Here is a 17,335-nt window from a genome sequence, read left to right as displayed (position 1 = left end):
AAACAGGCTCTCGTCTGGTGTGAGATTTATGTGCTGACGATGAGAAAATGGCGCCCAAATTTGATTGGTTTATTTCTATGGTTTCAACACGGCACGTCCATCCCTCATGACTGAATACGGCATCAGTCAGAGCTGATCATTCTGAGTTTATTTACAAAAACAAAGCTGTATCCTTGATTGTTGATGAACACGGGATCTCATCTGTGCAACATAGATGGTATAAAGTGGTGACTGGTAGATTTGTTTTGGTATTTTGTTAGAAAGGCTTCTTTTGTTTATTTCCATGTTTCCTTTAATACAGATTAGATGCTAACAATGTAGCGCAATGGAAAAAACAGGGTGCGTGAGAGTTTTACGGCGTCCCTTGAGATTTTAATGCATCAGAGACACACATGACGTGTTGCAAACATCCCTGCACAGGTTTTCAAAGAAATAATCACGTGACAAAATATTTTTATTCTTGCAAGAAAATAACATTTTACTGCTATTACTGCCACATTTTCTTGTGAAAGCTTATAAACTTTGATATAACCCCATTAAAAATTCACTCAACGATTGTTGCAGCAGATGTGCCAGTTCCTTTATCATGTCGAGAAAAAGAAAAAGTATAGCTTTTGCCATTTATTGTAGTTGATGAGATGCATGTGGCCTCGCCCATTACAATGACAATTTCAATTGGATGCCTGCCCTCTGATTCTTCATCACCACAAATGCAAATTTAAAAGCAACAGATTTTAGGCACTGGTGTAAACAATTAAGTCCCATTTGAAAATTCTAGTCTTGAATTTCCTTAAATGTGGAGCACTACATTAAAACTTTCTTGGACGTTACACAAGAGTTTCAACAGACGTGTGACTTCTGCATCCATGTCATGCCAGAAAAATATACAGCCGTCCAAGACTCAGTATCATTAAAACAATGCCAAAACTTTCATGTTTCATTGTTTTGTTGCAAATAAAACAGTCTGCCCTCAGGGACTGACTGCTGCCAAGATAAACACCATGAAATAGGTCAACATTTGGTCAAATGAAGTGAAGTCTTGCTCACAGAGTCCTATTTATAGACTGTTGTGTAAGTGAACAGTGGGGGGTTTCTGGCTGAAAATGATTCGCCGGTGCTACACTAGTGAATGGACTCGAAAGAGAAGAGATAGTAAAATGTTTCAGACAGAGCTAATGAGTCAACAACTAAGACTCCGGGGCTTTGTGAGAGGCAAACACTTACACATAAAACATATGGTTACACTACATGTAGCTTCATTTAGCACAGGGTGCAGTATCATAAATATTGAGCCATACTCTGAGTTAAACTGTCAGATGGAGCCCAGCTTCAGGCAACATCCAAAATATTCACAGAGGCAGCACCATTCTTTAAATATACTGTATATATACACTATATATTTTCACATCTCCTTAAAGGGATAGTTCAGATTATTTAAAGTGGGGTTATATGAGGTACTTTAACATAGTCAGTTTATTACCTATAACAGATGATGGTCGATATGCCCCCAGTTTGCAAGCAGTGGTGCACCAGCACAGAAGCTGCGCAGTGTACTGCTGTGGACAGGGTCAGCAGCAAAACATGTGTCAGCCACATCAGTTTAAGCTTACGCTATATTTAGAATATTTTACCATGCTGTCAGAAAAGCTTTTATGGCAGAAAACTGCTCTTACATAAGACAAATATTGCTCTCTCTCTCGATCACCCAGACTCCTTTGGAAAAAGCAGTAATTTTACCTCACCAAACACGGGGGTTGCCAGTGTACCGCTGCCTCGAACAGTTAGTTTGTTATTGTGACCCCCCTGTGAATGTGAACTAACTTTTTAAAACACCAAACTCACACAATAACACAAACAAACTAATAGATCAAGGCAGCAGTAGAGCAGCAACTTCTGTCTTCTGCAAAGTAAAATCACTGATTTTGTCAATGGAGTCTGGTCTCCTTGAAGAGAGTCACATTTGACTTATATAACTTCAGTTTCCTGTCGGGAAAGGCTGTCTGATGGCAAGGTAAAGCAATGAAAATATTGTAATATAAATATGGCGTACAATCATACACTGATATTGATTGTTTTTCAGGTGGCTAAAATACATTTTTTTTGCTGACCCTGTCCATAGCAATACGTAGCTTAGCTTCCTAACCCAGTAGTCCTGCTGCTTCTCCAAACTGGGGGAGTGTCGACCACCATCTACTGTAGGTAACACAATGACTATGGATTAGTACAGTTTACAACCACACTTCAAAAAATTCAAACTATCCCTTTAATCCAACTCAAATATAACATCGAATTTTTTAAAACACTGAAGCACACAGAAAAACCTATGTAATAGGAACTTTTTTTTTCCCTCAGTAAAGGTGACAGTAGGCAAGTTAAAGTGCAGGGTCTGAACGTTAAATTAAGAACTTATGAACACCACCATGTTGACACCAGCGAGAATAAGCTTTCGTGTGGGAGGAGAAACGAGTGAAACTCTTTGGACTGCACCCTGAGGACAGGCGGAGGCAGAGAGGATAATTGGACTGCAATGCATCATTAAGTGCCATTAGACAAAACACTTTCTCCTCTCCTGGTGTACCACCTCAGTCCAGCTTTAGCTGACCGATCTCTCTGTCAGGGTTTTAGAAAAAAGCTGGAGCACAGGATGCAATTTCAGCAGCTGATAAACTTTAATATAATCCAACAAGAGGTTCCAACATGATATTTATTTCATGCCAAAGTAATTAGAAGGAGCAAGAAACTTGATTAATTACAAAAACATCATTAGGGAACAGAGGTAAATTGACTTTGAGAAGGGGGGGACACTTGTATCAGTGACTTTGATAATTGATGAGTACTTTTTAGAAAAAAAAAAAAAGACCAAAATGCCCTCTGGCAATTTGCATGTTTGTTGGATTTACTGCTGAAATAAAAAAAATTGGCATGACTCATAATTCAAGTTTAAAGTGAATTACAACTTTGCCGCCCTTGTGGAAAGAGCAAGGTTAAGGATATGCTGACAAGCAGCTGGTGTGCGAGGTCTGTAATGTGATTTTTTATTGCAAGGCAGAGCAGCTAGATAATATGAATATATTATCCAGTGACACCCAGCAGATGTTCTTTTGGAAATGGCTACACAGTTTTAGACGAGTCAAAGATTCATAAAACTCCACCAACAACTGATGCAGTGTCATTTATGGACCATACTGATGTTCTCTTGGTTCTAATTTGTTGTATTTCATGTAATCTCTCTAATTTACAACTTTAATAGCTAAATCATCTATCTCCTCACCTTGCTTCGTCAGTGCTTCTCTCAGGGCAGGGGTGATCATCTCTCTTCTTTCCCCTTCATCTACACTCTTCTTCACTCCATTCAACTTGGACAGCTTCACCATATGGCCGTCTCCGCGATCGTCCTGTTTGCTCTGTGGCAGACAAAAAACTCTGTTATTGTTTATAACCATGGTGGTATCTATAAAAATAAAAAAAAACTATGTTGTGACTGGCATCTGTCACAAGATTATAAGGTAATAAAGTTTATAGTGAGCCAAAAAATGCAGCTGCTCTCGTAGAAAACATTTAACATGAAAAACAACATTGTTTCAGCCGACAATAAAAACCATTTATTCAACAAAATTATAGATCAAAGATGCTCATAAAATCCTTCACAGGCTCAATTAATTAATTACATTTTTTTCAGTAACTAACAGATTCAGTTACATCCAGTTACATTTATTTTGTAATTTAAACACTGCTCATAGCCTTGTTTTAGCCTAGCGGTTGTTGAAGTCTTGTGGCCCCTACTGGCTGATTAAGAGGACCAAGGAGTCAGCAGGATATATAGACGTTTCTCAGCATGCTGAGCTGTCAATATTCTCAAATACACCATGCATAACTTCACCATCACAGACTGTATGCAGCTGCAGAGGTTGCTAGATATGGGTAAAAAAAAGGACAATGCAGGTATTGTTTGACTGGAGCGATGTCTAATTTATTTGTTAATATCATTACTGTGACCACTTCAAATGCAACCACGACTTAACTCCTCACCACGACCAGGTGTCGCCTCTTCCCGCGGCCCCTTCACACGCACTCCAAAAGAGTGAATGTGGGAGACAAGAGAAGAAGCTGTGGTTGACTGGAAGAAGATGGCAGACATACCTTCTCTACTAAAAAATTGTCTCCCTAAACCACACAGAGTTCATCTGAAACAACGTCCGATAGAAAACGCACAGCGGTACGCAAATTCTCCAGCTAGCTAAGCTCTTGCTCGTGATAAATGATGATGACCCATGGAATATAAAGCAATGTGGCTAATTATAGTTACATTACATCAACGTTAGCTAATATCAGCTGTGACATAAACACTACATGCCACAGCACTGCTTCATCACTTGAGAGAGAGAGCTAGAGATGTGGCAGCACTTAGTTTCAAGTCTGTTGCTCCCTGACTTGGTCTTGACTACATCACTGGGTTATATTGATTTCTTTGATTGATTGATTTTATTTATTTCACAACAGTCAGATTCAATGATGTAAACATCTTCTTATGTGGGATACAACCTTCTCTGTCTTAATTACCAAGCATTTTCTATAAATCTTGCTGAAAAGCCAATGCAACATCTCCAAAATACCAAAATAAATCAGGATGTTATCACTGATTTTTTTCAAACTGATGGTTCATTAAATCACTGTAAACAGGGCAATGAAACAGAAAATGATATTTGTCCTCATCAACACCAAGATCACAAAGAACGTGAAAGGGTTATAAATAGGTTTCATGTCAGATTTTTCAATAATTGTGAGTCACCGCAACTACAAAACGTCCTTCAGCAAAGGATGAAATTATGCACACGCGCACACACACACACACACACACACACACACACACACAATCTCCTGGATTACATCTGGCAGAGGTATCAAATAAACACCGTAAAGCTAGCAGGCTTGAAACTAAGTAATATTCAAAGATGGATTTGAAAAACTGAGATCACAATTCAGTTACTTAACATATTTCCGATCATTTCACACTATGCTAAGCATAAGAATTAAATTCTCTTGGTAATAAATCAACAACCTCGCAAACACAACACTGAAGATGTTACATGTTTACCATTCCAGACCGCAATGCTTGACGATGATGATGATGAGGAGTCGAGGCTTTTCAGGTTGACGTGGGGAGACCTGAGTGGTATTACTATTCATCTGTTAACTCGGTCAAGAACAGGATTCAAAAGCTTTCATTTTCCCAACAAAAGAATGCTGACAAATGGAGTTGTGCTTTCGGACACTGCCCTGCAACCTGCCTATTAATCAAACCTGTCACCGCAACAAAACTGAAGTCCAAAAATTTGTGTACCGATTAAACTGCTGCCCGATGCAAGATCCAAGTTCTGAAACCTTATAACTTCAACAGCAACACAGAAGGTCAACGGAACAAAGAGCATTCAACCATGCAACCATTTTTTTTAAAAATGGAAAAGAGCATCTAGATAAGCTTAAAAAGCCCATTTGAATATATGGGAGCTGCTTTGCCTCGTGATTTGATGCTAAGTCAAAAGCAAGAAACTCCAAAGAGCTCCCCTAAAAGTGTTTGATGTCAGACAGGCATGAAGATCAAGGGTTTGATTCAGCAGTCCTTGAATGACTTTGTGTGTGACATAACCATTAACCACTGCATGAAATGATCATTTATGAATAAAGGAGTTTATTCCTTCCCAGATGGTATACAGGAATCTTGGTTTAAGGACCCTCAGGGATGCAGTAAATCCAACAAAAGGTCTACAGCATAACAAGACAATTGTTGGGTTTTACACCACAACAGCTGTCTATTTTTATTGCTGAAGCTGCTGCAGCATTTGAAAGATTAACTACTTCCTTCACGTCTGGACTACATTATTGCAGTGTGCAGCATTTGTATGTAAATCTAAATATCTGTTTAGAGATACAACAGGAGATTGATGAAGTCCTGCTTGAAAAGTGGCCCGGTGCATGAGAACAGGTATTACCTTTCAGTGAGGCGTGATGGACGAGGTGCCTTTGAGATTAACCATGTTAAGTGACAGCTCCACCCAATTACTGTACTGCTGTCACTGCCTCGGCTTGTCTATAGGGATCTGTATGTCATCTTCTCAGCACAGCAGCACTCATAAGGGGCTGATACTCTGTCAGCAAAATGTTGACGAATGTTCGCACGAGTATTCCTGAAGAAACGATACCATTCACTGGTTTCTGGACAAGTCACTGAAGGACGTTGTCCCTTATTCATTGGTTGCACAGCTCTAAATGCTATAAACATGTGCTACTGAGACTTCCTCATGGCCTTGAAAAAACTGGGGAAATAAAACTCTATGTGCCTATGAAAGAACAGTCTGATGACCACTTGATCTTCCCCCTGGATCTGAGCGTTTCGAGTCAGTGATCTCTACAGCAAACAGAGAATATTTTACCTAGAATGTTACTTTGAAAAAAAAACTGCAGTAATTGATTGTTTTGGCCACTAGGTGCAGCTGGTTCAAGCTGTGAAAACAACACTGACATATCAGGAACTGCTCTTAAACGATTGAAGCATATCTCTCAAACAGAGTCAGTAATTTTGTTGGATCATCGGCTGCACTGATGTGCCACAGGGTTAATTTTTAGAGTGTCTCAAACAAAACATAGAGAAGAAAACCTGCTTTTGACATCCCACAAACTTTGTAAAAATGAGACTGAATATCAGGTAGAAGACACCAGGCTCTAATATGAGTGTGTAGATACACAGCCCATATATTGTGCATCTGAGCATGACCTCAGAGCCTCGTTCTTGTTCTGCTGACAGACCTGACGACTGTGTACTTTCACCTTCCACCTGGAAGCCCATGCAGCTATCTAGCAGCTCTATTTGCTCTGCTCAGCTGAGACCATGTGTGTCCAACATTCACCAGCCTCAGCCTCAAGTACGATATAGATTTCACACACATGACAGCAGCGGTGCTCCCTCGGACGAGCAGCTAAAGCGGGGGTGTCAAACGTACGGCCCACGGGCCAAAACCGGCCCACCAGAGCGTCCAATCCAAATCCAAAAATCAAATCAAGATGCTTTTTTCTCCCACTACTCTCGAGTTGTGGTGAGTAGTTGGGGAAAATTGAACCCCCAGTGGAAATGGACAATTCAGTCTGATATCAGGCTGATGTGTTTTCTTTGCTGTGTTTAGTTTTTAATTGTGTTCATATTTATTAGGGCCGAACCAAATATTTTTTATCAGCTTCAAAGCTTCTACCGTTGTGATGGTGATCGACATTAAAACGAGCATCTGAATTGATCAAAATCAGGCTTGTGCATGTGAGTGCAGAGAACAGTAATCCACCAATGAAAATCATTTCTGCTCCGCATGCATAAATGTGGTCCCATGAGCACGGCGCTGTGAGGAGCACTCAACCTGCTCATTAAGTTGAATTTCCAGAGGAGGCGGGACAGAAAAGAGGGTAGCTGTTGATTACATCTGGTGGTAATGCACTTCCTGCTGTATTACCAGCAGTTTTAGACTAACAGCCAGTTAATAACTGTAGTTTTCTACCCCTAATGTTCTTTGTCAGCGTGATTTTGTGGTACATAATGGCTAGATTGGCTCTGACCTTTACTTTGAGAGAAGTTGTAGATAACTGCTCAGAAAAAAAAATCAATTGGTCCAGCACCTACCGTGACGGATAACTTTGCTTTCAAAAGTTTCAAAAGCAACAAAGAACAAAGGACGAATGGCACACAGAAACTGTACATGTGAGAAACTCTCATCAAGCTCACAGTGCTGCTTTAGGTAACATTAGTTTGTCTGTGTGCATATTTGAAGATTCATGCAAATCAGAAGAACTTTCCTATTATTGATTCTCACAGAACATTTTGGAAAATGTTTTTTATTGCCATATTTTACATGCTGTTGAATTTAAAAATGTGCTGTTTAAGCAGGAGAGTCTTTGGTAAAAATTAATAGACAGGAGGTCGGTCGGTTCAGTCGAACTGGTTGGAGCAGGGGAGTCAAACGTACAAAACCGGCCCGCCAGAGGGTCCAGTCCGGCCCGCAGGATGACTTTGCAAAGTGTGAAAATTACAGAGAAGACATTAATTTTAGTGTTGAAACGATTCCTAGAGTAATTCGAGTAATTCGTTTACTAAAATCCGTTTAAATCCGAACAACTGTACAGCACACTGTGTTTCACATGTGGGGGTTATTGAAGACCAGAGTATTGATGAATGCAGACATTTAAATTTTGATGTAATTTATTATCACATGGCTGCAGCATCTCTCTTCTCTGTGTCAATACAGCTCCTCCATACACACATGTACAGTACAGACACACACGTACAGTACAGACACACACGTACAGTACAGACACACACGTACAATACAGACACACACGATAGTACAGACACACACGTACAGTACAGACACACACAGAGGAGGTCAGTGTGATTCTTTGACTCTGTCTGTATCTGATCTGTTGACTTTCTTCATCAGCAGGATGTTTTATAAAGACAAAAAGACAAACCCTAACTCACATTCTGTGTTTTTCTCTACATATTAATCCACCTGCGATTCAGTTTTCACAGCAGCAGAGAAGCTGCGTGTGGAGGAGACTGTTGTTAATGACGGAGTTTATTACAACAGAAACTAAAGTGATGGTTAATGACATCGACACCAACCAGATGCACTTATCAAATTAAACAACTGTATAAGGACGTAAAACAGGAGAGTCTGTGTTTCTCTGTGAGAAACTTTCAGATCTTCTCACAGCAGAGTGAACAGGTGAGGGAGGAGAGGAGGGCAGACTGATCACTAATCAATCACTGATACCGTCGTCCTCTCGGACTGATTAAAAAAATAAAAATGATGAAATTGGTGACAAACCAAACCTGGGTGTCCACACAAATAAAGTGCAGAGTGTAACATCATGCTGTTCACACACAGTCTGCTGTCATTAGTTTGACAGAGAGACAGAGAGGGTCGTGTCCTTTTTCTGTTGGGCTTATATCCAGAGACACACAATTATAGTAAAAATTAACCAGTTATAGGCCTCAGCTTACTGCATGCCAAAAAATGTATTGCACAGTTATGGAAAAATATTCACAGACCAAATACTGCTCAATGGATGAGACAGATGCTATCAAACCTTCAATTAGAAAGGATAACTTACATATTGAAGGCTAAACAGCACATATTTGAGAATATATGTAAAGAACTTTGATTTAACAGATGTTCAAGATGACTGGTTGCTGTAGGAGGTGCAGTTCCTAAACTTTTACAAGTTTAATTTTTTTTCTGAAGTATGTGTTACATTTTGTATCTACTACAATTTAAAATCCAATTAGTATAGATTACCCTCTGTTAATATAGGAGGAGCAAATTGTTGTTGAGTCTGTGTTCATTTGTCTGTTTTTGTTGTTTGTTGTTTTTTAGAGCTATAACAGTTATTGGATAGGCTGCTAACTGCTGAATTGATGGTTACTGTTTTTTTATGATCAATTGATCAGTCTGAGTACTGTCCTTCCTTAAAAAGGTCAAGGTTCTGAATCTGAGTAATTGATGGCTGCTTGGGCCATATGTGATGGTGGTTTGGATGTACCTTGGTTGTGAACAGGGGGGACAGCTGAGGGCGCCATTTTGGACCTTGAAAAACACTGTTAATTTTTCAGAATTTTCTGACAATTAGTGGACGGATCAACTGATTAAGGATCAGGAAGATGATCAATAGGATTATTGGACAATCTTTGGTCTTAGATTGCAGCCCCTTTTATTTATTTATTTAATTTTACATTTCTTGTTTTTGGGTTAATGAAGCAAGTTGACAGCATACACTGAATGTAAATAGCTGTAAAAATGATAATAAAAATATTGTGGGAAAAAAAGTAAACAGTAAAAGTAAATCTACAGTAAAAGTAACAAGTATAAGTAAGAGTATTTTTACTTAAGCATTTTATAGTTGTTCATTTAATAGACCTGTCTTTTGTATATTACCATTATTCTTAAATAAAACAAAAGTTGGGGCGCCCCTATAGCTCAGTTAGTAGGGTGTGTGTACCATGTATTGAGGCTGTCAGTCCTCTGCAGCGGCTGTGAGTTCGATTCCCGCCTGCAGCCCATTTGCTGCGTGTCATCTCCTCTCTCTCTACCCCCTTTCCTGTCATATGTGGCCCCGGAACTAAAATGAGTTTGACACCCCTGAGCTAAAGGATACTATGAAGAATTATGCCATCATGCCGTGTCAAACTCTCCCCATGTTTAATCCAAAGGCAGAAAAGGATTTGGCCTTTTGCTGGATGCCATCTGGAACCTTCATTTATTTCTCTGTAAATTATGCTGACTTCAGTTGTTTAAAGAATGCTATAAGCCATGCTCTATTCTAGTTATCAGTGTAGGTGAACATTAACTCAATTATTATGTAATAATTACTTCAAAACCAGGAGATGTGATCTTGAAATCCTACCCAGAATCCGGATTTTGGGGTATTTCAAACCTCCAAGGTGCAGATTAAGATTTTTTGTTGAAGTTTTGATGCTAAATGTCAGGATAATCCTGATCCCACTAGAAGGGTGGATTCAACATGGATTCAAGGTGGATGTAGAGGCATGTAGGACATGTTAAATATTTAATCATTATGTTATTTTTAGACTGATGCCCATCCTAAATTTAAGAATTAACCGGTGAACCAGTATTTTCAAATGGAACAACAAATCTCTAAATTCAATCTCACATTTATTCCAGCCAGACATTTCATTATTGTTAATAATAATAAATAATAGCAATAAATTACACTTATATAGCACTTTTCATAAACCCAAACTGCTAAGAATAAATACAGTGACAGAGGTGGTTCTTACTAGCCCCAGCAAATTCTGCAATTTTGTGCTCATGCAGATTGAGTGCAACACAGTTTTCTGAATCTTGAATAACATGAAAACTGATTTGAACCTCCAAACATTTTCACGTCCCTGTTAATGAAACGTTATTCAAACCAACAGATGGAGGTCTTTCCACAGACTCCAAATCTAGATTCTGTAATGTTGATCTTGTTGTATCTGGAACAGACAGATCCCATTTGAAAAAATCTCATGATCACTTTTATCTAGGATGTCAAAAAAGGGAAAACAAAATTGTGATAATTCTGATTTAGATGAAAGGTTTTAAAATACTGGCTGCAGGATAATGTGGCTCACACGGCTGGTCGGGTTCACCAGATTTCTAAACCGGAGGTGAAAATTCTGTAGCCTGTGATTTAAACCCTAAAATGGGATGAAAAGACTAGTTTGACACTCTCAGCCAGCCCTAATGCCCACCTTCACTTACTGCATCCGTTACATGCAAAATTCTGACAGCATACGCAACATGTAGCCAACAGTGCAACAATCTGTCCCTGTGGTGTTTGCGTGCAGCCCTAGCGATTCATCTGGCCCCAGTCTCTGGTTCCCACTGCTCGGCTTTCACCCTCGCTTGAGAGCTCACAGACGTCCAGTTATGCCTGGGCCTGTCTGGACTAACAGAACTGGGACATCTCACAGCACCATGTTGTGCTCTGGAACCATGACACAACATGGGGCTGATGCAGACGGACAGTGCGGCGATAACACATGGTGCAAGCAGGTGATCAAGGGACAAAGATAAATGTACATGTGGGAGAGAGAGCACGAAAGGGAGGAATCAAGCAGAGAGAGGGGAAAAAAAGACTTTGGGAACAAAATAAATACATGAAAACCTAAATAAAACAAGATCTGCATTAGTCTGATACACCAGAACAAAGAAAAACCATGTGCTACCTGAGTTATCCTTACACTTGTGAATATTTGTTGGTTTTATGACAGAAAACCTTTGGGTTCCTGACAGTTGTTTGGACAAAACAAGACATCTGATATTTCATATCCAAAACAATTCAGGCTGATTAATCAAAAAGCGTGCAACAAAAAATATTTTACTTTAACTTTCATTGAATTGTTAGCAACACAGCCATCATGTACACTAAGTGGATGGGAAATAGAGTCCTGCAACAGGTCAGTTAACCAGCAAAAATGTTGTGTAATGGGTAAAAAATGTATTTATATAAATTCAAAGGTAAAAATTTACTTATTGTGGACTGGTGGCACGTGAAAGCAATACTATAAAGCATGTAATAATATGTCTTTTAACTCAGAAATGAAGATGACCATGCAGAATTTTTGACATTTAAATCCACTAATAACATGAAACCTAATCAACCCCCAGGAGTTTATTTATTGTGAAAGGCTACGACAAAATCTTAGATCAGTGACATCCCATTATTTGGCAGGATGTGGTGTCAGACAGTGATGGAGCCTAGCTGGTGGCTAAAATGGATGACTTAAAGGCAAAAGCCAGTGGAGAATACCAAATTGTGGTCAAAAGATCCTAAAAGGCCAAGTCGGACATTTGGAAGAATTTTGGTGTAATCAGAGACTGTGAGAAAAACGTTGTCAGTTGCTTTGATGCTTGTAAAAAGTGCCAAAAATGATCAGCTTTTGATAGCTGCAAGCTAGGCACGCCGTTGTGAAGGAAACACATCAACAGATGCAGCAGCACAGGATCTGTGCCAGCTGACGGATACTTTTCTAAGAACACAAGTGAGTGACTGTGTGTGGGCACAGATTTGGCTTGGAAATATCGCAGGTAACGGGTCGGATCTGGAAGTCAGGGTTTGCAGTTTGAAGTTCTACCTTCACCAGTGTTTACAGTAGTTTGCATGTTGTCATATAGGTGTTCACGTAACAGCTGGACTTTTTTTTTTTTTTTTACAGTAATCCTATTATTTTACATATTTTAAGTCTCCCTCTGCTAAAAAAAAATGGGTTCTGCTTATTGTTACTTCATTTGAATGTTTGAGACACTATAACACTGCTTTCACATTTAGAAAGATGGAAGTTTTTTTTTGTGCTCACCTTGAACCTGAGTTTTTTGCTAAATCAAAACTAGTTTGAAACCAATCACTGGTCCAATATGCAATTTACAGTAAAAGTTTGTTGTGGAAATGTGAAACCTCACAGAGAATAAACTCCTCAGTGACGCAGGAGACAACTTGCGTCTTTTAGTCCAACTTATGAAAAGAAGAAAAATGTACATATTAACAGATTCTGGTTTAAAAATTTAATGTTGATGAGATAATTAAACTTTTTTTTGTGGAAAACCATATTAAACAAAAAAACATTTCAAAGTGAAGTACTTTATATGCATGCAAAATATGGAAATTCTGCTGCTGGAGATGTCTTTCACATTAAAGCCAAGAAAAAACAAAAAGTAGTCGTCTGATCATGTCATGCAGTAGTGTGGGCTCATGGGAGTTGTTGTCTTCATTGTTTAACAACCACTATAGCTGATGAACATTTCTCTGACGTGACTCAGGCAAAAATGATGATGGACGTAATGTTTTCAAGTTGTTTTCATGTTATGTTTTGTCACAATTGCAGGACTTGCTTCCACCTTTTTTTAACGTATCTGATGTATCCTGTGTTTTCCTGGAAGTTACAGCAACTAGCAACACATACTATGAAATTACACTTAAAAAAATATGGATTTCTCTGCACTTAAAGATTGTTAAAAAATATTTGGGATAATGTAAATACACAGCTCAACAAAATATATAACATATGTTTAGCATTTTTTAGTATTATATTTAGTGAGTGCTGCTCACTTGACATAGATGCTATGGCATGGTAGGCATTTTTAGCAGAATGCAAAAATTTGAAAGTATGTCAACACTGTTTGAGATAATACAACAGCTCTCAAAGTTGTAGTAGCATTCTCATCTCTGCTTTCTCTCTCTCTGGACAGTGAGCCGAAAACATCACAGCTCAGGCCTGAGAGCTTTGTGGCCGCTCAGGTTAATGATCCGTCCCACACAAACTCTGGCGACAGCCCCACGGCATGAAATGGACCGGTCTGGCAGAAACAGAAAGCTCCCAGGACAAAGTTTAGATGCCAATGCAATCAACATTTGTGGAAAATCAATTAGAGAAACAAAGAAAATGAGGCTTAGAGAAACTTGGCAGAAAACAAACAGAACTACAGCCAGAGATTGATATAGACTAAGTTTGGCCACCGTGAACCAATCACAGCATGCCAGCCAGTCTATCATTGGATAGGTTTAAAGAAGAACGGTTGCAGCAAATGTATCATCAAGTTCAGCCGTGATCCACTCATCCCCATTCCTGCCCGGCTACAAGCACCACTGACATCAATACAGACACATCCTTCTGAGCCATATTTAGCTCTACAGCCCTCTGCTTCAGATAAGATGTCCTTAACAAACAGGCAAAAAGAGACATGGAGGGTTGGATGAGGTGATTTATCCAAGTGAGACATGATTTCTGGAGAAAGTACACAGCTACTGATACTTTATTTCAGTAATTTTGAGATCAGAATCAGCTCAAGACAGATGTTTATTTGAGCGTAATGGGTATGAAAGCATGAAATGCCACAGCGTATGAAACTCATTAGAGGGAGCAAACAGCTCTAATCTCTAGACGGTTCAGTTCAAAAATAGACTGACTGATCAATATTGTGTATGAAATATTCTTCTTCTTCTGTGGGAACAATTCTGTGGGATAGAAAACCCCTAAAAAAACATTCCTTTATCTCACAGCCTGATTTAAAGACCTTTCAAGAATCACTGCTACATGCTCCGACACCTTTTGAAACTGAATTGAGAATAAAAAAATAAAATGTTCTACAATTGATAAGTCAAGACTGACCACTGGACTAAAGGGACAGATACAAATTAGCACCAGTAAGTAAAAATAAGTTGATGTTTACTGCATTTTTATATAGTTAGACAGTTGTGTAATAAATCTTAAAGAAAACATTAGTTCAAAAATATGATCAGACATCACCTGTAAGAATCTGTTAAAACATGTAAAGTATTTGAAAATTTACCTGATCACTGATTTGATCACAATTAGGGCTGCTCAATTGCTAAAAAAAGTAATATTGTGATTATTTTGACTGAAATTGCAACTGGGATGATTAGTGGACATGATCAGTTTTGCATGACCAAACCAACCAAACAAACATGTTTTCTTTCAGCTGGAGAAGAAGATTTTTAGGCTGGGTCATCTTTGCAGCACTGGTTCTAGTTCTGCAATTCGGAAGACATATTCTGCTGATAAATCCTTGTAAATCTTACACAGCGGACCTTTAAGGAACATCTGAGAGAACCGGCAGCAAAGGTGAAGTCCAGAAACAACTCAATTCACAGGCTCAAAATGTGGGACCACAGTCCCCACACTGCACACCACAGCACTGACCCTTTTCATAATCTGTAGCAGAATACATTACAGCTGTCTGGTCAAGGACAGGTCATCCCAGATTAACACAACCGGTACGGTTCGCTCAACACCACTCTCCTGACTCCCTGTCCTATCCGATATTCCCCCACCACATATCCCATGATTCTCATAATCTACCAAACCTGGCTGTTAGTAAGAAAGGCAAACATGCAACGAGCAAAGAAGGACGCTTTAATACTCCACAGCTCTCACATCACTATCACAACAGTAACTAAGAACAGCTGACTTTTCAAAAATTAATTCATTCATTCATTTTTTTTCATGGTTGATTAAGCAGTTGATTATTCAATTAACTGTTGTTTGCCTATAAAATGGTAAAAAATGCTGATCAGTGTTTCCCAGAGCCCAAGGTGACATCATCAAATGTCTGTTTTTTCTCACATCCCAAAAGATACTCAGTTTACCGCCATAAAGCACTAAAGAAACCAGAAAATATTCACAATTAAGAAGCAGGAATCGGAGAATTTTGACTACTTTCATTCAAAAAAATTACTCAAACCAATTAATCAATTATCAAAATAGTTGCCCTTTAATTTAATTATCAATTACTCGATTAATAATTGCAGCTCTAATTTGTTTACTTTGGCTTTTGTAGAGCATTTTGCCCAAGAATTCAAATTAAATGCTTTGGCATAATCTGACATATCAGATAATTTACAGACAGTTATTATACATCTGATATTATCAGCTATAATTTCATTAGCACAGTAATTTAATAATACAAGTTTACCATTATCAGCCAATAATTTATTGCTCCCAGTATTTATCATGCATCCATTGGTGTCAGACCTCACTGAACAACCTCCCAGAGGAGACAAGTGGTCAGACTCAACAGATTCAGGACTGGTCATGGTTCCTGTTTGGTCAGTTTTCACAGGTAGATCAGCAGCCCGAACCCACTGTGTGCTTGTGAAGCGGAGCAAACAATGAACACATCACTGCAGCTCGCCCTCTCCGAAAACTAAAAGATAGGATTAGTCACCCTCCAGACAGCAGATCAGGTGGCGACTGCTCAGCTTTGCATCAGCTAAATAAACACAGACTCAGACAGTCAGTCCGCTTTAGCTTCGGTTTGGTTACAAAACGCGGAGAATATCATAAAATCTGTTGAATGTCTGTCTTGCTGGTGTGCAAAGAGAATTAATGCAAATAGCTTTGGAGGTGAAACGACGGCGTGGTGTTAAATGTCAGAGCAGTGGTTCACTCAGAGATGTGAGCTGCCTCCAACTGAGAGTCTCTGCCATCACCTAGTGGTCAAACACGGCTAAAGGCAGCTTCTACATGCAGTTATGATGAGATTGGATATTTCAAACAGAGCTGGGTTAATCTGCAGCTCTGTCTTCTAATACTGCAACACCAAGGGTGAATTTTATTCAGCCTTTATAACTGCAGACTAAAGCTTAAATAAAACCTTACAACACAATATTCAACTTATTAATAGAAAGCAATATAAAACAGATATTAGACTTCTGGACCTCCGCTGGCTCTGCACTGTAAATTAGCTGACTAACATATTCCAGTCAGGGGAATTTCCTTGTTCACACTTAATTTGCAGCTTGGCTAAATACTTGTCGTCTCTTGGCAATAGCAAATGTTTAGTGCACAAACTAATTACATCTTGCACTGCCTGCTCAGTGTGACCAAATTATGCAAAAACACTAATTTGTTACCACAGACACGCAGCAAAATTGTCATCCTGACATGCAAATGTGATGATATCAGTATTCACATTCAAGAATTACAATTATACTTGAATCTTTTAAGACAAGTTAGACTGAATAATATCGCAACACTTTTACAGCAGGTGAAATAGAAGTCCATGCCCATTTCTGCATTTGGCCATCACAAAAATAAATGTGAATCTCTGTAAGGAAAAGACTGACAACAGGAACCCATGGCTTCCTCATAAACACTAAATGAAAACACCTCATGAAATTTTTAAAAAAGAAGTCTGGCTCCTTCCACTGCACTGGGCTTCACGGGCTCCTGAAGTCATCAACTGTTGTCTCTTTAACTTTCCTAGCCGTGATG

General features: G+C 39.0%; 1 protein-coding gene across 1 annotated transcript in view; it reads right to left on the bottom strand.

The window, feature by feature from the left end:
- The window catches only part of tyw1 (tRNA-yW synthesizing protein 1 homolog (S. cerevisiae)), a 103,872-nt gene that overhangs the window by 73,980 nt on the left and 12,557 nt on the right, over positions 1 to 17,335 (bottom strand). The window contains exon 8 of the mRNA XM_084717502.1: positions 3,272 to 3,404. Within this exon, the coding sequence (XP_084573628.1) occupies positions 3,272 to 3,404 (133 nt within the window). The remainder of the gene's footprint in view (positions 1 to 3,271; positions 3,405 to 17,335) is intronic.

The sequence above is a fragment of the Lutjanus erythropterus genome, chromosome 4, assembly GCF_056507025.1.
Source record: "Lutjanus erythropterus isolate fLutEry1 chromosome 4, fLutEry1.hap2, whole genome shotgun sequence".
NCBI lineage: Eukaryota > Metazoa > Chordata > Actinopteri > Lutjaniformes > Lutjanidae > Lutjanus > Lutjanus erythropterus.
Note: the sequence above shows the minus strand (reverse complement) of the source record. Positions and strands in the feature narration are given on the sequence as shown.